Here is a 23,474-nt window from a genome sequence, read left to right on the forward strand (position 1 = left end):
TCACAGTTCTTTTTCCCCAAGTGATATACCACATTTGAATGTCATGCTAAACAAAGGTTTTAACACAATGTGAAAGAGCTGGAGCAAACCTGAAGACAACCCTTCCCTTTCCATGCAGCCACAGAGGAGTTAAGAAGCTTTGGTTTGCTTTGTTATATCGCCCAGACCCAGGACTGTGGTCAACATTAAATACCTGCTAGTTTAAAAGAAGTCAAATAATTCAAACCATGAGTTTCTGAAACTAGCTTGTGATTAACAAAGTTGGAGAACTGAAAGTTTCCAAACCCCTGCTCCCATTCACACAGGAGGAGGATGTGTATGCCCCCAAGGTTTGCTGCAGATCTTTCATTTGAGTGTGATGTTTGAATGCAGGGCCGTCTTAAGCACCCCTGGCGCCGTGGAGCGACGGACCCCCCCCCCGCCCCGTTTCCCAGCGCGGCAGGCGGGCAGGCACAGCGCGGTTGCTGTGGGCGCAGCTGCACGGCGGACCACCGGACCGGCTGGCCCGCTAGCGGGCGGGCGCAGCTCGCGGCGCCCTCCTGGCGGGCCGGTGCCATGGTGCCCTGCGCCACCCAGCCTGGCCACAGGGCCAGCCCTGTTTGAATGTTCTTATTTGATGCATACCTGTAGTTGACCTCAATACAGCAGTGTTTGGGTAAACCCTTAAACACACAGCAGTTTTATAAGCACTTAAGCACTGCAGGATATTAAAGGATTGAAATTATCACTAATAGTGTCAGAATTATTTTGATTTAGATTGATTATCCATTATTGCAAAACAAAAAAGTAAGATCCCAGCATTTTTTCTCTGACAAAAATCTATGCACCACAAATATTATCAAAAGTTCAAGTGATATAAGCTGCACAATTCCCTCCTGCCCCATAATTTATTTTTTAAATTAAATTTCCATGAGAACTAGAACTCATGAGAACCAGAACCTATGGGGGGGGCATAATAAAATGACCTTGCTACACAGAAAGTTACAATCTTACTGACTTCTTTGGGGAAGCTTCAGAATTTCTACACACAAGTGCATTTCACATGCAAAATTACATTACTGTTTTAGAAACAGTGAACACAATGCTTTCGATGGTGTGTTAATGTTAAGCGCTTCTCCACCTATAAACAAACGATATCATTCAAGTTAACAGGAGGTAGAGGGAAGAAGAACAGCCCTGTAACAATTTTAAAATGAGGAAAGAAAGTTATGCAATGGCAGTCATTATCCTGTAGCAATTGTAAACTGAGTAATTAAAGAAACACTGTAATGATCTACAAACACACTCCTCTTTAAAGAAAGAACTTACTTAGGCAATTTGTTCTTGAGCATTTTATTCCTCCCCAAATTACTACCATGTGTGATGGTTAAAGGTTAAGAAAAGCAATAAACTGTAAAGATGCACTTACTGCTCAAATCTTCTATTGCGAAGGTCCCCATCATTAATTCTAACAATACAGTCATTTTCATGAAAGAGGTTTTCTTGTTCTGCTTTCCCACCTTTCTCCAGTCGCTTTACTAACAATCCCAAAGTTCTGGAACATAAATTATGACAAATTATTAGTACACTTGCAAAGTTTCCAGTGATTTGGGTCAGAAGAATAAACCCCATCCTAATTCTAAAGTGCCCCCTCTGCCCTCAGAAACAAGTCACTCCAGGTAAATGTTCTTCAACATTTACAAACCGAGGACCCATCTTTAAACCAAACATGCATTTTGGGATTCATTTCTTAATCTTTTACCACATATTTTGGTGGTAGTGTTGCTGTTGCCACCCATCTTGGATCTGTCTGTGACCTAGGACTCAGCTATACAGCTGCAAATACAGTGGTACCTTGGTTTTAGAACAGCTTAGTTTATGAGCAACTTGGATTAAGAACGCTGCAAACCCGGAAGAAGGTGTTTTGGTTTGTGAACTTTGCCTTGGAATAAGATGATGTTTCACTTCCTCTTGAGTGTGTTGTAAATTGAGTCTCTCACTGCTATGGGAAAGCACGCCTTGGTTTAAGAACACTTTGGTTTAATAATGGACTTCCGGAACAGATTAAGTTCGTAAACCAAGGTACCACTGTAAAACGTTTTAAGTGTGTTTTAAGTGCAATATACAATGTGACATTGGATGGCGATTGTGAGCCTTATGGAAAATTAAATGTCTTTTTTAAAAACACTTTTTTTTTTTTTTAAAAAAAAAAAGCATTTTCAGAACTTTTAAATATGTGTGTAGATTCCACCCCACTTGAAGACCAGTGTTCTAAGCGGAATTAAAATACACGAACTAAATAGTAGCCACCTCACATTATGAACACAGGAAGTCCACTCGCTTGTTTCACTGATGCAAGACCCACCAAAAACAATGAGAACCACACAACTGCCTCTGTATAATGCACTCAGAAGCAGCAGCTGGTGTGGTGTAGCTGCCCTTCCAACATGGTCATCACTGCAGCTTTTCTGGATATTGCTCGGACAGGGCAGCACCAATGTCAGGTCTGCCCATGCACACTTCAAAAGAGATTGGCTCCACCAGTGCAGATCTGGCTTCATCACCATTACTCTGCTCTGCTGCCCATCACACCAGCTGCTACTAGATACACTTTATAATTTATTATTTATTATTATTATTATTATTATTATTATTATTATTTAGGTAGCACTTATCAACCAAGTGATGACATACACTGCCTCTTATACTTTCCGCCTCTTATCTCATTTATTTCAGTCATAAGTACAGCAACTGTCCTGACAAGGCAGAGGTGCTACTTGTGGTTCAAGGTGGTATTCAAGTTTTCCCCAAACTTGGGTCTCCATGTGCTGTTGGACTACAATTCCCATCATCCCTGACCACTGGTCCTGCCAGGTAGGGATGATGGAATTGTAGTCCAAAAATTGTTGAAGACCCAAGTGTGGGAAAACCTGTATTAGAGGAAGGTGTGCACTTTTGCAAAAGCAAGAGTAGGGAACTCTTGGCCCTCCAGATGTTCTTGAACTGCAACTTTCATCAGCCCTATATTGCTTGGCACCCAGATATCTGAAGAACCTGTGTCTTTAAAACTTTTGACAAGAGTATTTTTTGCAGATTTTTTGTTTTTAAGGTATAGACCACATTTGTGTATATTTGGTTAAATTGCAAGTGGATTGTGTCATTTCATACCATAGTTATTTCAATTACAACTCAATTTTATCCAAAGGGACAATATCAGCACATGAGTATAGAGGCCAGAGAAGGCCAAGCCACACTTTGGCAACCCAAGTAATGTTCTTATTACATTGCTGGCAATAACACAATCAGTTTTTATTAGGATATGTCACAATCATTTTCATACAGCTGGGTGGCAGTTGTGGGTCATTCCTATCTTCAAAGGAAATATGTCTATAAATTCAAAACAATCTAGACATCAATAAAACATTAGCTGCTTATTTCCAGTTTTACCAGTGACTATAATTTAGATGTAGAAAGGGAGTGTTAGCATATGTTATTGAGTTTATTTCAGTTACAGAATTAGGCTAACAAAGCTTGTGAAAATGTGGTGACAATAGCTTTACTATTTCAACACTTGGGCAGCTCTTACTTTTAACAGGGGCATACGTTTATAGAGAAGTATGGAAGGTCATTAACAGAGCCTTGCTGCCTTCAACTATGTATACACTGGAAACACAGAATACATACACATATCCGTGTGTGTGACATATTTATTCATAATGGCAAGATGCATTAAAGCAAGGATAGGAAACAGGGTCCCTTCAGAAGTTGTTGGACTACAAAAGACACAGGTTCCCCATCCATGCATCAAAGGTACTAAACACATTACCAGTTTCACGAGCAAAATTTTCTTCTGAACATTGCATAATTATAGTTTTTGCATTTTTGACCTTGTTTCCCCAGTTACCTACATGTGCCCTATAGACAGAAGTAGAGAAAGCTAACATCAGTATTGGCTCAAGGGTTGTTTCTGAGAATGATGGCTCTGCAGTTATCAAGGAATGCAAAGCAAATTTGGGTTCTTGGAGGCTTAAACTATGGCCAGAGATACCGATGTAGGGTAGGACTAAGAAGAGGGCGCTTTAGCTCTGTGAAACCTGGCACAAATGAATACAGTGGTACCTCGGTTTACAAACACAATTGGTTCCGGAAGTCTGTACTTAACCTGAAGTGTATTTAACCTGAAGTGAACTTTCCCATTGAAAGTAATGGAAAGTGGATTAATCCGTTCCAGACGGTCCGTGGAGTACTTAAACTGAAGCGTACTTAACCTGAAGCGAACTTTCCCATTGAAAGTAATGGAAAGTGGATTAATCTGTTCCAGTCGGATCTGCGGAGTACTCAGCCTTAAGCGTACTTAACCCGAGGTATGAGTGTAATTGGATCTGGAAGTCCATACTTAACCTGAAGCGTACTTAACCTGAAGCAAACTTTCCTATTGAAAGTAATGGAAAGTGGATTAATCCGTTCCAGACAGGTCCGCGGAGTACTTAAACTGAAAATATTCAAACCGAGGTGTACTTAAACCGAGGTATGACTGTAACTGTACTTAGGTTTGACAAGGTTAGTCAAGTTAGTTTTCAAACCCCAATATAACTGTGACAGTTATATTTCATATATTTCATCTGCTCCTACTAATAAATAGACTTGCACCAAGCTATCTTTGTGACCGATTTTTTTAATTGTACTTCTTAGAAGTGAGGTTTTGGGAAGTGAGGTTTTGGGGAACCTGTTCGGGGAGAAATTAAAATGTATAAAGGATACAGAAATGCAGAGCAGTTTTTACTAGACGTGGGTTGAATACTTTTATCTGGCAAACTTTTACACAGAATTTATATACTTCCTGGTCTCTCCCTCTCATGTGTGTGTGTGTGTGTGCATGTTGTCTTTACAAAGCTGAACGCAGCTTCAAATCTGCTTAGGCTTTCCTACTTGCTTTATTGGAGTTGGAGCCCCCCATTAAATGCCCATTCACTTCCCATATAGAACTCAATCACTCTCACGGCTGTGTATTTATTGAATATACAAAACATCTAATTGCCATGTGTGGGGCCTACTTGTGGTTGGCCTTCAGCCGTGTGATAATTACATCTCTTCAGCTGTGCGTGTTTTTGCCCAGGCAACTATAGAAAGGAGGTACAAAACAATATTTGTGAATAACAGATGCAGCATTTAAACTGAGCTATCTTACATTAATTTAACTTGTGGGTTTTGTTTAATGAAAGTAATTGCAGTTTTGATGAACAGATTTTTTTATTACACATTGTTATCACATGACAGGATTAATAAGATTTCAACTTGTTTAAGGGCTTATGTAGTTAGTAGAGATGATAAACGTTGTGTAGGTAGTAAGGTGTGTTTTGCATTATTATTAATTAGAAAATTCAAAATATAACTTTCTTTAAAACAGGAAGCAACAGCTATCATTATACAGAAATAAAATTAACATACTCATTATTAAATGCAGAGGTGTCTGGGAGAAGAGATGAAATATTAACATCCTATCATAAATGTAATTTTTCAAACCATGGGTCTATTATAGAAATTAAGATGGAAATGACCTGTTGCCCCAGGATGTGAACATACTTGTGAAACCACTAAATTTCTGAAACTCCTTAACTGATAAAAAAAAGCAAAGCATTTGTTTTATTCATTAAACCGGAATATCATTTGCCTAATTAAGTAAATTCTCAGTACCTCCACCTAATTTAAGAAACAAGCCAAGCCTCTGTCAAGGAAATACCAAATGTGGTAGGAAGAGGAAATTGCCAATCATCACCACCCTTTCTTTTTCAATAGCAGATGAGTCCCACTGGATCAAAAACCATTGCACTGTATTTAATCCACCATGATTAAGAACACTTGTCTCTAATATATGCAAGCTTTTGTGTCTTTCCTGATTTAAGCCAGTGGCTTTCAAATTGTGACCTGGAAAATCTTGGGAATACTCAATGAGAAGATGAGCAATAGAAGGCAGCTTGTTCATTACTGGTCTTCCCCTTGCAAAATGCAAAGTCATATGTTTTGGAATTTGTGGGACAAATCGTGGAGGTTTGGTTGATCTACTACTCAAAAGAGATACATGGAACTTCCAGATTCAGAAGGTGAATACTGTTGATTACCACTTATCTGGAGGTTACAACAAGAGGCAGCAATCACACTCATATCCTGCTTCTAGACATCCCAGAAGCATCTGCTTGGCCACTGTGGAAAACAGGATGCTGAGCCTGCTCAGAGCCCAAAAGGGCTGATGCTATTCCTCTGCCACTCCTTCAGACATTTTAGGGGCCTCTACTGAATATAGGCTTTTAAGCCTTTTAGCTCTTTGCAACTGATTGGCATGCCAGATAATTTTAACACAGTTATTCTCCTGCCCTACAGTGTCATCTTTCACATCGAGGATTAAGTTTCAAATGTCATCTATTACTGAGAATCCCAAAGAAAGTCAATAAACTGTATTTCATAAATCCAAACCATATTGTGGAAATTTCAATAATATCTCCTAAGTTAACACATTCATTTTGTGCTAAATGTAGATGGTGGGTGGCCTATTCCTCATAAGAAACTATTTTCAGCAGTTTAATATATTGTTCAAAGTATGAAACAAATCTGGTTAATTATTTTTACAGAGAACACATGAACATCCCTATCTCTCCAAAAAATTCACTTCTAGGTTCACCAAACTAAGGAAGATGTTAAAATCCCTGCTCCCACTCTTCTGTCACGAGTATTTAAAAAAATGAATAAAAAGCTATCCAGCAGAGGTTATGTCAGCTGCAATTATCATATACAATTATAGCACACGTTTGAGAACTATTTTTGCATTGGTTGGTTCCTCTATTATTTATAATCCAGAATTACAAATGCTATCTCTCTCCCTTTTAGAACTGTGTTGCATAGCATCTTGAGTTGTGTTTTATTTTCTAATCATTAACTATAATTTCAAAACCCTATGGGGTGAAAGGAGTGAAAACAAAGAGGCTGACACAATCAGTCGGAGTTCTTATTTAGGAGGTTGCTATTTTGAAAGATGCATGGTAGTTAAATGCAGTTATTTAAACTGCAATTATCAAAGAAGATTAAATAAATGAGATGCATCTATTGTATTTTTTTTATGTATTCACTTAAAAGATTTTAGAACCACCCTTCATCAATTAGATACTAGGGCACTATACAAGATAAAGCCAAAAATGGTCATATACCCAAATTACGAATCAAAACAACTTTATGGGGTAGTAAATACAATAACTAAACAACTAAAATGTCTCAGCAAAGATAAAAGTTCTTACTTGGAATTGAAAACATAACAAGGTCAGAATACTTCTTGGAGAGGGTGTTGCATGGTTGGGGCTTCAAGATGGAGACAACTCACTCCTTAAAGCTACTTAACTTCACTAGCAGATCTTCAAACATGGGCAGGCTGCTATTGTAAGGGAGCTATGCTCTGGTTAGAATGTCAACCTGTGTAGGCATTGCTAAATTCATGACCACATAATCACCCCAGCTCACTTTTAACATGGCTCAATTCACACCAACTCTTTCTAAGTAGCCTTGCACCTGTGCATATGGTCATGTTGATAAATTCAGCAATCTGAACCTGGCTCAAAGTTCTTCTGACTGTAATTACCAGTGGGTGTAATTTAGAGAGACAGCCCTTCTTCTTTTCTTCCAAAGAGAGAACCATAATTTTTTTATGGCTCTTTGGCTTTTTGTGCTTAATTGGTTACTTTTTTTTTTACTGTATTGATGCTTCAAACCACCCTGGGATTATAGTTGATGAAGGACAGTTTAGCAACTGAATTGATTAATAATGACAATAATAAGGGACTTTAGGCTGCATCTATATTTTCAGGAAGCAGTTTTAGAATTACTTTAATACATTTTATAAAATAATTTACATTGTGAGTTGCCTTGACTACGGTAGGTGGGATAGTGGTGTTTTATATATAAATTCCACATTCATAAAATTAGAGTCCTGTAGAGTTAGGTAAGACCTATGCACTGTGGCCTTTAAACAGAAATGGACCTTTAAGCAGAAATGGTCCCTTAAGCCAGGCATCCCCAAATTGCGGCCCTCCAGATGTTTTGGCCTACAACTCCCATGATCCCTAGCTAACAGAACCAGTGGTTGGGGGAAAGGGGAATTGTAGTCCAAAACATCTGGAGGGCTGAGGTTTGGGGATGCCTGCCTTAAGTGGTCCTGTCTTTTCCCTGAGGATTTTGCTGCTGTATGTGTTTTACCATCACTAGCCTAGTTCACATGACTGTGGCCAGAGGTGAACTCACAGCTTCTCTACTCCTCCATGGGTCCCCCCCCTCCCCAGCTGTGTTAGGCTAAGACAAGATTTGGCTTAGTATGTCATTCAAATCAATCTCTCCTCATGAACCATGAAGCCAAGGTTGTGAGGCTCATAGGTATTGTGTTGAGGAGGTAATTTTCTACATGTTGCTTACATCAAGTCATCAGGAGGGTACAGAGGCGCTAGGCTGCCCCCAATATTGGGGGGGGGCAGCACACATCACATCACATGCATTGTGCATGTGTGACTGTACGTGCAAAGAGAAGAGTCCAAGCACTCTGGAGGAGCAAGCTACTGGACCTGCAATAGGCAGGGCCACCTCAAGAATAAGCGGGCCTGGCTCTCTTAAAACAAATATTAAGAGGGTTGATGTTCCTTCAGCACCCTAGAGTTGGAATGCCTAGGAGGGTATATTGTGTTACATGCTGACTGGTTACAAAGTGTTAAGATATATGTTGCCATAGAATCAAGGTAGACTATTCAGCTTTTTCTGCTTTTTCTTTATCTTCACTATTGTAACAGGGGGTGTTCTCTTTGCTGTTCCTCAACAGTACATTCCAAAGGGGGGGTAGTGATTACAAAAAGTGAGCAAGCAATAGGCGATTCTCTATCCTTAGGGTCATGGCTGCTGGCCTAAAATGGTACTTGTCTGGTTCTGATCCTCTTCAATATCATGAGGCCATTGTCAAAGGCTTACTGAAATCAAGATACACTACTTCCACATCATTGCCCTGATCCACCAAGCATGTAAATATAAAAAAGAAAAGAAATGAGATTTGACTTGCTTTTGAGAATCCCATGCTGGGTCTTAGTAATCACAGCATCCTTTTCTAAGTAATTGCCAACCAACTGTTTAATTAGCTATTCTAGTATTTTTCCTGGTCAAGCTGACCAGTCAGTAGTTACCTGGCTCTTCCTCCCTCCCCCCAAACCTTTTTGAAGATGGGGACATTTGCTAGAGATGGCTTGCAACTGCTATTCAGATATATACTGCTTTCAACACTGGAGGGTAGAACATAAGCATCTGGGTTAGTAGACAATGAATCCTCACTTTTAAGCTATTGCTGTTGTAAAATGGGTATCTTAAATGGTTTTAGACTGTACTGTATTTGCACTTGGATTGAATACTAAATAATCCAAAGAGATGCTCCAGAATCCATGTTCAGCTAAGAATACAAGATAAAAAATTAACACAATCAACAAATATATTACAAGAAGTACGGCAATGTAAGTAATAAAAAAACTGCAAAAACAAAGGGAAGGAGGACCCAGAACCAATGCATTAACTAAAATGTCGGGAAGCCCTAAGTGGCTCAAGTTGCATTAAGAGCTGAACACCTCTAAGCCATTTACAGTTATGAGGCTGTTACTCCTCACTGTGCTTTCATAGCTGATGCTGCATAAATAAAAGAAAAACAAGCAGCCTTGCAAAGCAAGAGATGCCAAAGCCACACTGAGATAAAAATGAAAGAGCAATTTCTAAAAGATTTATGAGCTTTAGTTTTTGAAAGTTGCTCTCGCGCACACATTGGATATAAAAAATAAAACCACATGACAGAAATAGAACCAATATGGAAGACTAAAATCTGTAACAATTTCTTTTATGTAGGGATGGGTTAGCCTATCTGTGCCCCTATCTGGATAAAATTATTTGCACAGTGAGATCTGTTGAAGGGCTGAAACTGAATTTCAAGCCTAGCCTGCCTTGCAACTCCACTGTTAGAGAGGTCGTCTGATTATGCTCCACAGATCTATTTGAATGAGTGAAGATACCCAGCCCCCACTATTCTCAATTTATGATTTTCTGAGTTACTCCACAATTAGATGTCTTCTGTGTGCCATTCCAGAATCTTAAAGAGCCATTTGATTAGCCTCCAACCAAAATCCCCTAACGAGGCATCCATAAGCCTATGGTATGTCACTCTGTCAAAATGCAATTCCTAACATGTCAGGATAATTAATGATCCATGACAACTTTCCTAAGAATACAGAGCTTCTCCAATTTCTTTCCCCCACTCCTAGTTTATGATAATCTCCTCTGCTGTAAAATACGCTCTACTCTCATTCAGATCTAACACTTTTAAAAGCATCTCAGCAATATAATAAAAGGTTCGGCCAAACAGCTGATTGCACTAGTCATGCATGTGGAGAAGCTACAAAATTGTCACCCTCTTTCTACACATCATTTCCATATTCAACATGTTTAGTCAATATGGTGCCCTCAAGATGCCAATGAACTATGTCCCATCATCCCTGACAATCAGCTATGCAGTCTAACAACATCTGGAGGGCACCACATTGCCTACCTCTGTTCTATGTTATCATCTCAGGATATAGGAGATGAAATAAGCGAGTCATCCAAAAACCCCTGCTCTTCCAATCTTTCATGGTTTGGAATCCAACGTTTTTCTGCTCTCTCACTTTTGATTGGTAGCACAGCCAGATTATTACAACATGCTTTTGTGTTGCTATTTAAGTTTTATTTAGATGAATTTCATCCTTTGAGAAATTATCTCAGCCCTCTGGTGGCTAGTAAGAGAAGCATGCCATTAGCAAGCAAGCAGATGAAATTATTATTATTATTATTATCATCATCATCACCATCATTATTTTTTCTTTATACTCCACCTTTCCTTGATGGGACTCAAGGTGACTTGCATATACAAATGAGAACTGCTAAAAACATGGGGGGGGAAACTATTATTAAAAAAACAATTTAACACTGATGAAAGTAAAAACCACACACACACACACACTATTAAAAACTATACAGTCAGTTCCCAAAAGTCTGTTGGAACAAATGGCTTCACCTACTGGTGGAAGGACAAGGAGGCGAGTTTTCCTTCCTTTACTTCCATGCCTTTGGCTAATTAAACAAACTATTGCCTTTAAAACGGTGTGTGTAATTGTTTTGTTTGTTTTTGTTTGTTACTGTTATGTGCTTTTGTGTTTTTTGTATTGTAAACTGCCCTGTGAGCCTAGAAATTTTATTTAATCATCATCATCAACTGACTAATAGTGACTCAGATAGGGGTTTCTCCAAGCCCTATCCTGGTGTTGTCCAAATCAGTTTCCAATTTATGTTCCAAATTAAATTTAACTTTTCTAACTCTTGAAGCATATGATACCACTTTCTCAGCATTTCCTTTGTTTGGCTCTTGGAATATTTCATACTAGTAAAAATAGGTCTTGGTCCTTTATCAATTTATAATTTCCAATGGATAGGGTGGGGGTGGGGGGGGAGAGACAATGTTATTACATCATCGGTTTAAGACTGAACTAATCCATGTAGTACCATAAAGAAAGATTTTCCAAATGATGCATCAAGGAAAACTATTCACTATAAAAATAAAAAATACCAATACATATGATGATAATCCACGGCTATGCTGAACCTTTAATTTGTACCATGTATTTAGTATCGTCTTATCTATCTCTCCAATGATAAGATCCAGTTTTGGAAACCAAAGTTAATTAACTAAAGGGCATTTTTAATTCATCTGGTGCTGGGCTTGTGACTATATACAATAAAACCCAGTAGACTCTCATTGTCAATTTAGATGCATAATAATATAAATTAATTTTTTGATAATGTTATACTCCCAAGTAATTCAGATTTAAATAATGCCTTTCCATCATCTATTGGAAGTTTACCATTCTACATGAATGTTATGAGTAACTTTCTGCCATAAGTGTAAAATAGCTAAATTGTGCCTCACTGGTAGATTCTGAAAGGGGGAGGAAATATTTTAGGTAATAGATTCATTTTTATCAAAGCTATTTTACCTGACTAAGATAAAAGGATACCTTTATCTTGTCTAGTGACCTAAATCTTTCATTGTTTCTTTTAATAATTTCTGATCAATGTCCTGAGCTCCTAGATTAAATTTTCTTTGAAGCGAAATTCCTGGATATTTAATTGGTTTATTTATAACAAGGAGAGAATATTTTGTAACAATGCTATGCACAGCTGATTTCTATAGATTAATACCAAACCACTCAAATGAGGTTACGGTTGCTATTATAGTACAAAATTAATAATTGTTAATAATTGTATGATGTAATATTTGAAGGAAATGGGAAATGATTCTTCTGAATTTGCTCTTGCATATCATTTGCACAGAGATCCTGTTCACGCATCTTACTATCTATGGCTTAGTACAAACTCATGAGTGTGAGAGTTCCAAGAGAGACAATTTGCTCCTCCCTGGTCTTTCTCCTGCTGAGACAGAGATATGTGGCTTTTAACTGTGCTATTTACTGGGTGTTCTGAGCAAATCCAGAGGCAAAGTAAGCCTCTGCCCCACACCTCTAGATCCGAGCTGCAGGGAGCAGCAGAAGCTTGTTTCTGCATTGCACAGAAACTTCCACCACAATCTTGGACCTGGAGAGAAGGGTACGGAATTGTCTGTGACCTCACACTGCATTTTGAAGGTGCAGCCTGAGCTCAGAGACAAGACCCTGCTCCTTGCGGGAAGTGAAAGATCTTGGCAGACACACATTTGTGGTTGGTCACAAAGGCCAGCCAGAATTTGAAGACCCTTGACAAGGATGTTTGGACAAAGATCCCAGGGCAGAAGGCAGGCATTCTGTATGACAATGACTTTTGACATGGACGTACTAAACATAGAGGACACAGGAACTACTAAACCTGTACAGTGGTACCTCTGGTTGCGAACGGGATCCGTTCCGGAGGCCCGTTCGCAACATGAAAAGGCCGCATCCCGAAGTGCCGCGTCTGCTCACACGCATGAGGCAATTTGGTGCTTCTGTGCATGCGCAAAGCGCGATTTAGTGCTTCTGCGCATGCACGCGCTGAACCCAGAAGTAACCCATTCCGGGACTTCTGGGTTTGGCACGTCTGTAACCTGCAGCAGATGTAACATGAGGTATGACTGTGTTTCAGAACTGGATTACTTTTATTTTCCACACAATAAAAGTGTGTATAGCAGGCTATATATCTTGTTGTTATTATTAGAACAATTTTTATTATGACAACATTATTATTATAACAGCAGCAACAACTGCCCATTCAGTGACCCTGAAACATAGTTTAAAAAACTGATGTCAGAACTGCACTTCCAAGGACTTGTGGAATTGTTCAAATTGACCCTGCTCAAACTGAAGGTCCTGAATACCACCAGCAGTCATTCACTTAGTATCCTGTTTTGTTTCTAAATACCTGACACGGAGATGTGAATGATAGATGAACTGCAATGCCCTTCACTCTGAATACCTTGATCTTTACAGTGACAAATGCCACATTTAGCAGCTTGGGGTTGACATCGGCAATTGGTTTTACTGAGCACAAGAAGAAGAATATACAAAAAAATAAACACTTCCCAGCTTTTATGAAAAATTAATGGGTTGCCTGTTCCTGCCCTCCCACCCTATATGCAGCCCTATTCATCTTTGCCTAAAACCTGAAAACATAACACTTCCCCCAATGGCAATACCAGTAAAGTGCCACTGAGAAGTGTTTCTTGGCCGACCTGAGAATCTGCTCTTTGAGATTATAATGTCCATTCAGACTGAAATACATTATTTTTCCTCACCACAATGTCTTGACCTGATTTATGCAGCCTTTATAGTGCCATTATGTATGAAACATAAGCTCCATTGACAGCAAAAACATTGCAAATATGGCATAGATAGCAGCTGCAATTCACCACAGGAGTCAAGGCCAAGCCGTAGAAAAAGGCTTGAACTTGTGTTCCACAACAATGTAATACATTTTCTATCCATGACTGAAATGAAGATAGCATACCTATGCTCCTATACACTGGGATCTCATGTCTTTCCCCCCCTTTTTTCCAGATCCTCTCTCAACCCCCTCCTTCTTGGGCTTTGGAGGTTGTTTCCCCTGATTCCTCCAAACAGTGAGGGATGATCTACTTAGCACAGCAAAAGAAGCTTCCTTACACGCGTCTTTTGTTTAAGGTGCAAGTCATCCCGTCCCCGTCCCCCCGTTAACATCATGGTTTTAATTTAATTTGACTCTTAACAGAAGTTGGCTTGAGACATCACTTGTTACTAAGCTACTTTCAAAATCAGAGTCACGTGAGGAAATGGAGGGAGTTTGCTATTGCCCCTATCTGCCTAGCCCAATTCCCTTGCCCCAGTGATCCTTTCTGTAGTGAAGAGAGCTGTACCTTTGCTACAGAGGGGTAAGTTTGCCTCTGTAAATTCTCTCAGATTCCCAACTAAGACTTGTGAAGATTCCTTTGCCCGGTTTTGTATGCCCCCAGCCTCTTTCTGTGGCAGCCAAGCACAACACTGCACTCACTATCTGACTCACTATCTGCACTCACTATCTGCACTCACTATCTGACGGGGACAGGAACTACAGAGGGACAAAGGGGAAGAGAAAATTCTGCAAGTTGCCTTCTAATCTGGATACAACTCAATGAATTCACACTTTCATCAGATTTTTGTTTTTTGTTTCTTTGTTTTGATTTGGGAGGTGGCAGACTATTGATGAAGAAATGCAATGCTTTAGCTAAGCCTTACTTTTTTCTTTACAGCCAAGCAACATTAAAGCATAACACATCATGGTTTATTATCTTTGGGAGCAGGGACTGTCATTCAGCAGCAGCAACTACCACTTGTACCTGGAATACATAGCTAAATGAATACCAGATCATTCACAAGAGGGACAGTCTTATAGCAGCATTTAGTCTTACCTCCCAAGTCCCCAGGGAAGGCTGCTGTAAGAAAATTATTACTTTGTCACAGCACCACATGCCATTGTACCTAGTCAGCCATTAACTTAAAAAAAAATACTCAGGAATGAATGATTTCTATACCACATTCATCATTCTTGAGGACAGGGAGAGAGAGAACTCCCCTATTTATCAAGTATGAAAAGCAGTTGATAAGATATATTTGATATACAGTGACATTTGCTTTTAATCAATTTAAAGTGAAATTGCTGATGGATAGGTGGACTTGTCAAAACACAATACCCCTTCAATATATAATCCAAGATTACATTTATAAAATGCATGTTTGGTCCTTTCTCACCAAAGAGAGCAGAAAATGTGAATGCAATTACTCTCCCAAGATAAAGGTAATCTCTTTCTCTTCCCCACCCCACCTCCTGAAGTCCTACTTATGTCTTCGAGGAATTGCCAGGATTTTCTTTTACACCACAAAGCTTTAAATCGTGGCACAGAATCATAATTGCTTTAAAGGTCATTTAATTTTCCACTTTAATTTTTGATTCAATCAAAGACCCTAAACACTAAAACTCTGCCTCAATAAAGTGAGCATTATTATTCTGAGTGTTCTCTTTACAGATGAAGATCGGAAAATGGCCATATCATCTGCATGGTACTCATTTTATCTCTATTACTCAGAACTTATAGATAGTTATCTTTTTTCCCTTCCCCCCCCTTTCCTTTTCCTTTTTACATGCAATGCAATACAAGACACACTTGTGTTCAGCAGCAGATCAAAAACCATGCTATACTTCATGCCGCTGGCTTTATTTAACACCACCGCCACTATAAATTTTACTCCTTTCAAGTCTGAGTGGGGGGGGAAATGTACACCCAGAAGTGTGTCTTTGTGGTTTTGGATGCTGCCCGTGTGGTAAATGATGGGCTAAGCAGCCAGGGATAAATGCTGCATGAAGTACATTTCTAATATTAAACCAAGGTAAAAGGCAAGAAGAAACTTTTATGACTACCCTGATGGAAATAATTCACATCCTTGCAATTCAGCTGCACATTAGGACAGAAAATAATTTATGTTATAAATTAGGAAGCAGTTTCTGTCATCCTCACCTTGGCCAGTGCAGTTAAACTTACAGGCAGGTTTTCTTATGGCTTGAGAGTCAGCAAGATTTTCTTCTGAAAAGATCATGCTTTATTTCAAACAGACACCCTTGCCCCTCCATAGGTGGCTACACATAAGATAAAAGTGGAAGCGAAAATATAGGAGGCTATGATTCAATTAAAAACCTACACAATACATTACCTTCCGCCTCGGGCACTGAAAGGTACTACATGGATCCCCAAAGGGCCGCCGTCATTGGAGACTTCAACGAGCTTTACCATATCACTGTGAGACAATGATGAATGAGGGAACATGAACATGTAGCGTAAATGAACCAAAAGAAAGACCACACACATACACACAGACACAAACACAAACGAACAAACACACACATACACACACACACACACAAATATATTTGAGAACTGGCAGTGATGATAGGAGCACTGAATGTTACATACCTCAGTATTAATCTGATGGCATGAAAGGAGATCAATCATCAAAAATAATTCAGTTAATAAATCAAATGAAACGTGAACTAATGTTTTGGTTAAGCTTAATCCATTATATGAATTGTATTATGTTCAACAATGACAGGTGGGGGTTCAGATTGGCTTTTGTATGGATTGAGAGTGAAGCCATTGTATTGTATGAAAACAGACAGTTCAAATGCAATTCCCTCTCCCCATAAAAATACAATCTATTATTTCTAATAATTGTATTGTATGAAAGCAAACAGTTCAAATGCAATTCCCCCTCCCCATAAAATACAATCTATTATTTTTAATAATTTGAAAATGCCACATATATGAATATATTTTCAAAATATATATTCTAATACAGGCTAAGGGGTCGGGTGGATATATTCAATAGCATTGACAGAGAGCCAGTGTGGTGTAGTGGTTAAGAGCAGTAGACTCGTAATCTGGGGAACCGGGTTCGTGTCTCCACTCCTCCACATGCAGCTGCTGGGTGACCTTGGGCTAGTCACACTTCTGTGAAGTCTCTCAGCCCCACCCACCTCACAGGGTGTCTGTTGTGGGGGAGGAGGGGAAAGGAGATTGTTAGCCGCTTTGAGACTCCTTCGGGTAGTGATAAAGCGGGATATCAAATCCAAACTCTTCTACTCTTCTTCCATTTTGGATAAGCACTAACACTGACAGTAAAAGCATTCAGACAGAGTGAAAAACATGGTTTATGCTAACCATAGTTAAAAACTCATGACATGATTTAAACACACAGAACACACAAACCATACTTTAGAGTGGCTTTCGTTTCCTGTCTGCTCAGCACTCAACTTCCTGAGTTCACTACTCTCCCCATGGTACAGCCAGCCCCTTGAGGTAGAACAATGGCTCTAACTATGGTTTGTCAATTCTCAGTGAATTTAGAAGTTACAGCAAACTAGAATCAGCATAAACTGTAGCTTGCAGATTCAACTGCAAACTTCAGTTTCTGTTTTGATGGTCTCAAACCAATAATTATTTATGGACATATTTTGTTTTGTGAGACACACCACCTAGTATCTTTGTAATTCACATATGCCTTTCATCAAATCATGATTCGTCATCAAGTAACAAATACAGGCCCTGCCCTTTGGAACTCCCTGCCAGTTGAGATCCGGCATGTGTCATTCCTGCCTTCTTTTAGATGTTTCCCAAACCCTATGTTATTTAGACTGGCCTTTGCAATGCTAACAAGTATTCATGTATGTTTTTACTAATGTTTTTACTGACATTCTTAATGTCTATATTGTAAATTTTGTAGGCTATACACCACATTCATGTATTTTTTAAAGAGTGGAGTCTACAAATATTTCCATAATTAAAATATAACATAAGGGGTGTGTGGTGGTGATGTTTTAAAAATGCTTTCACTTTCCTTCCCAATTTTTTAGATTACTTTCAATATTTCCTTTTGAAATGTTTATTTTCATTATATGCTTGTATGCCTCATTTGTCCTACATGTGCAATGATGAAATGTCATTTTCATTTTAAGTTGTGGAACTCGCCACAGAGGTGTGTCTGGTACCTTCATTATACAGTTTTTGACACTTGAGATCCACCTTGTTTCTGTAATTTTGTTATTTGAAACTCTTTTCAATATTGTGTTTTAATTTTTGTAACCTGCCCTAGGACTCTGGAGTGACAGGTGGATAATAAATTGTAATAGCAGCAGCAGCAGCAGCAGCAGCGACGGCGGCTATATGGAATCTTATTGGCTACACTGGTTTTCTGAAATGTGATGAAATCCTGATGTCATGTTTCAACAACTAATTGATTATATGCTATCATATTATTCATTTAGACCCATGAGACCTGAGTTTCAAAAGCTTTTGTCAGCCATGAAGCCAGCTACTCAGAAAGGGGTGTCAAATTAGCAAAGCATTCCTCACCCAACAAAACAGGCAAATTTGGGTCTACTGACTAAATGAGAACAGCTCTCTGGTTATACCATTTCATGTAGGATATTTAAACCAGATACTGGAAATGGAAACATGTTAATTACTTTGATTTTCTATGAAATTGTCTTTATAATTTATATTTTATTTGTAACAGAGTTGTTCTAAGAGAGTAGCAATACTATATTCCATTAAATAGAACAATTAACAAATGTAAAAAAAAGAATCTATACCCAATATCACATTCTGAATGATCTAAGAGTCCAAGAGTGTTTAATACATGTTTCACTTGAATAACAGCCCCATCACTAGGATAATGTCTAATAGGAAACTGTTTTTGAAACCAAGAAGGATTTCCAAAGCAGCTTATGACATGTCAGAGTAGGAGGAAATTTAGGGGGTGAGGGTCAGCTGTTCTAAAGACACAAATTTCACTGGGCTAGGACAGGAAGCCTTATACAGAGTCACATCCAACTCAATACAGTCTACAGGAACTGATAGAAGCTCCACACGGTTTCAGACAGGAGTCTTTCCCACCCTGAACTGGGGAATGAACATGGGAGTTTTCTGCATTTTATAATGCAACTTCGTGAATACCAGGCAATATAAGTGGAAGCAACATAGCAGGGAAAAATTCAAGAGAACAGCCAAATTGATTTTTCATTACTTGTTGAGTGATCGTGATCTCTCTCTCTCTCTCTCTTTCTGCGTAGCTTGAATAAGCCAATATTCTCTTGCCATAGTAAAAATGGGCACATCCAAAGATAATGATGCATATCTTTTAACAGATTCTTCCCACATAAAAATTGGTTATATTAATAAAGACTCTATATCAATCTTACACATAACTCTTAGTGAAGGTAACAATACAGTTTTCTTCACAAAATGGCTTTTCTTTTTGGCCAATGCTCCCCGATTTTTAAAGAAATCCAGTGTGCTTAGTGATGCTCTAAATCTACCCAGGGCTTTTAGGCTTAGAGGTCTTGTGCTACAAAAAATGAATGAATACAGGCAACTCCCTGTTTGTGCCCACTCTCAGGTCAAAAACAACTTGCACGTTGGCGGTCACACATCAATTGAATGGATGAAAAATGGTCGCCACCTGTACTGGCATCTTATAAATTCAGGCCTTTATTAAATGTTGTGAAAGTCTTTATTAAATGTTGTTACTCTCCCCCAGCCCCAAAGTTCCTGGGAACTGTAGTTTGTTAAGGGTGCTAGGAGTTGTTATAAGATGCCCTATTCCTCTCCCAGAGCTACAATTCCCCAGATTGGTTTAAAAGTCAATCCACCTTCCCTGAGAACTCTGGGGATTGCAGCTCCGTGAAGAGAATTGGGGGGGGGGTCTCCTAACAACCCTCACTACCCATAACAAATTACAGTTCCCAGAATTCTTTTGGGGAACCCATGACTGTTAAAAAGTGGTATGATACTGTTCAAAATGTATAGAGTGCATTTGAACAACAATATAATTTAAGTGTAGCAGTTTAAGTGTTGCTACTGTATATATATATATTTGGTATTATAATTAAACATGCAATTCTGTTAATAAACTTACTCTAAAGAATAGTTGCCAGCATTCTCCAAGCCAGCATCTGCATGCCCGACTGGTTCAACTCTGCTATTTTCCTCTTCTGTTCCATCTTCATCCTGGTCAGAACAGAAGTGACAGTACCACATAAGCATTTGAATTACTGAATATATACCTTTGGATATCAAAATTTATTCCAAAATTCCTTCCTCACCCCATCCCACAAAACATATCAAAATTAGTTTGATATAACTATTTGTATTCAGCAGTAATGAATAAAGGTTTATGTTCAAGTATGCTTTATATTCAAGGCTCGCAGTGGGCTTTCTCTTTCGTTGCAAGCTTCAGATCACCCGCCCACCCTCCTTTTATTTAGGCTGTTGCATTTGACCTTGCTATGCCTGTCATGGGGTCGTCTGCTTTTGGGGCATGGGCCTGGTAGGAATTTTTCCATTTGGCTGATTGGCTGGTGCCACTTGGTTTTCGCGTCACAACTTGTAAGGTTGCTGTGAGGGACAGAAGCTACAGGCAGGTCCCTCCCATCTTAAGTACCAGCTCGTCTCCCAGCGCTACCGAGAGCGGGGAGGGGGATATCTCCAGCGGCGACTCAGGAAGTGGTGACCGAGGCTCAGGCAAGGTAGCGGAGCCTATGCCTAGTGTGGGAAGGGAAGCGGGAGGCAAAGGAAGAAGGCCGATCCCGCCGACCCCGGAATTGCGCAGGAAACGACGGGGGCGGAGATTCAGTATCCCTAGACTACTTTGCTGGAAGAAAACGCGCGAATGTAAAGAAGCTGGTAAAATGCAGGCTAGACAATGCTACCATTCAGTGGATTTGTAACTGGCTGACTGACCGAACCCAAAGGGTGCTCATCAATGGCTCCTCCTCATCCTGGAGAGTAGTGACTAGTGGGGTGCCACAGGGTTCTGTCTTGGGCCCAGTCTTATTCAACATCTTTATCAATGACTTGGATGATGGGCTTGAGGGCATCCTGAGCAAGTTTGCAGATGACACCAAATTGGGAGCGGTGGCTAATACCCCAGAGGACAGGATCACACTTCAAAATGACCTTAACAGATTAGACAACTGGGCCAAAGCAAACAAGATGAATTTTAACAAGGAGAAATGTAAGGTACTACACTTGGGCAAAAAAAATGAAAAGCACAAATACAGGATGGGTGACACCTAGCTTGAGAGCAGTACATGTGAAAAGGATCTAGGAGTCTTGGTAGACCACAGACTTGACATGAGTCAGCAGTGTGATGCAGCAGCTAAAAAAGCCAATGCAATTCTGGGCTGCATCAATAGGAGTATAGCATCTAGATCTAGGGAAGTAATAGTACCACTGTATTCTGCTCTGGTCAGACCTCACCTGGAGTACTGTGTCCAGTTCTGGGCACCACAGTTCAAGAAGGATACTGACAAGCTGGAACGTGTCCAGAAGAGGGCAACCAAAATGGTCAAAGGCCTGGAAACGATGCCTTATGAGGAACGGCTTAGGGAGCTGGGTATGTTTAGCCTGGAGAAGAGAAGGTTAAGGGGTGATATGATAGCCATGTTCAAATATATGAAAGGATGTAATATGGAGGAAGGAGAAGGATTGTTTTCTGCTGCTCCAGAGAAGCGGACACGGAGCAATGGATTAAAACTTCAAGAAAGAAGATTCCACCTAAACATTAGGAAGAGCTTCCTGACAGTAAGAGCTGTTCGGCAGTGGAATTTGCTACCAAGGAGTGTGGTGGAGTCTCCTTCTTTGGAGGTCTTTAAGCAGAGGCTTGACAGCCATATGTCAAGAATGCTTTGATGGTGCTTGGCAGGGGGTTGGACTGGATGGCCCTCGTGGTCTCTTCCAACTCTTCTATGATTCTATGAATCTCCATTCGGAGGTTCTGACCCCTAACTGACAACATGTACATAGCACTGTTCTGCACTGTAAATAATCAGCACTGAATAAAAGCATGAAAAGGCAACGCTTTGAGGAGTCGTTACTCTAGAGTAGCCGCTACCGCGCCTGTGACAGTTGCGGTTAGGCATTGGTTAATAAATTGGTTGGTGGAAGGATCAGGATTGGCTGTGCCGGTCCCTCCAATGCTGCTTTCGTCCGTACCCCCTACAAGGTGCTAGGGCCATGGAAGAGCCCCTGGGAGCTCTGACCCCTGTCTCCATTCTCTCCTCAATTTGTTTTCCTCACCCTGACTTCCGCAGGCGGGTGGATGTCAGATAGTCATAACCAATGCCTAAGCAACCACTCACATTTTGTATTTTAAATAAAGTTGTGGCCAAAATTATGCCTAAAACCTTAAACTGAAACTTCTGTGTGAAGTGTGATTTATTGGGAGGTGTTTTGGGGACCTCTACACGCAACAAGAACAACCTAAAACAACACACACACACACACACACACACACACACACACACACACTGCATGTTCTGCACATAGTGAAGAAAGCACACAACCCTGAGATTTCTCCGCATGCCCCATACACATGTAGACCCCTCACACTGATAAAAATACAGAAAGATCAGAAACAAAGGAGATGGTTATAAATGCTCATGATGGTACTAGGCAAATAGGGCATTTCTGGATAATGGCCAGATTTTTTGTAGATGACTTCAATAGTCATTTGTAATAAACAGTTTTGAGGACTGATATGTTCAATGTGTTAAAATGTATAGCAGGGGAGTAAGGGCCAGCAGAAGGTAAACTACAGCCAATGACCATTTTGTGTAGGGGTTCCATTCCTGGCCCCAAACACGTTGGCAGAACATGTATAAGTGTGCCCTGCACCTTTCCGTTCTGCCCCCATTCTATGCTTTTAGTGACATGTTTAGTCCATTAATCAGTTGTTGCCTATATACTGATTGCACACATTCTGGTTTTCCTACAGTGGGCTGGTGAAGGGGCCCTTTCAAATGTTGCTGGACCACAACTCCCATCACAACTGATCATATTGCCTGGGGCTGGTGGAAGTCCAACAACATCTGAAGGTTCAAAGGTTCCCCACACAGGCCTAGATTCTCATTCCCTTGCTCATAAGCATGGAGGGAAAGACTGAAACTACCACAAACAAGAGACTCATCAAAAACCTATATTTGCAGCCTGTGTTTTTAAGTCTCTCTGCATGCCCCCAATACAAATGCCCATGCTTCGGGTTCATTGAAGAAATCCTACAGAATTTGCTGCTTGCTGAATAACTACTCTGCAGAACACAATGCAGGAGAAGTCCAACTCTCTTGACGAAGTTTGTTTGAGTGGTCTGTAAACTACCAATTTACAGTTACCACAAAGGCACATCTTCCATAGCCAACACACTGTGGCTGCTGTGCCCCAACATAAATACGAATTTGCTTAAAGGGTTTCCATTAAACTCTGGAGCAACAGGAAGAGAAATTAAGCAATTTCCAGAAGTGTTTCTGGATTCTAAAAAAAACAATTTTTTTTAAAGGTTATTAAGTGGTTTACCTTAATGGAAATTTAAACTGTTGCT

The 23,474-nt window shown here is 39.8% G+C and overlaps 1 protein-coding gene across 4 annotated transcripts in view; it reads right to left on the reverse strand.

Moving 5' to 3' along the window:
- The window catches only part of PARD3 (par-3 family cell polarity regulator), a 568,363-nt gene that overhangs the window by 245,516 nt on the left and 299,373 nt on the right, over nucleotides 1-23,474 (reverse strand). For all 4 annotated transcript variants that reach the window (XM_035129016.2, XM_035129014.2, XM_035129013.2 and 1 more), the window contains 3 exons: nucleotides 20,016-20,107; nucleotides 16,257-16,340; nucleotides 1,409-1,534 (listed from right to left, as the gene is read on the reverse strand). In XM_035129016.2, the coding sequence (XP_034984907.1) occupies nucleotides 1,409-1,534; nucleotides 16,257-16,340; nucleotides 20,016-20,107 (302 nt within the window). The remainder of the gene's footprint in view (nucleotides 1-1,408; nucleotides 1,535-16,256; nucleotides 16,341-20,015; nucleotides 20,108-23,474) is intronic.

Source organism: Zootoca vivipara, chromosome 12, assembly GCF_963506605.1.
Source record: "Zootoca vivipara chromosome 12, rZooViv1.1, whole genome shotgun sequence".
In the NCBI taxonomy this organism is placed as follows: domain Eukaryota; kingdom Metazoa; phylum Chordata; class Lepidosauria; order Squamata; family Lacertidae; genus Zootoca; species Zootoca vivipara.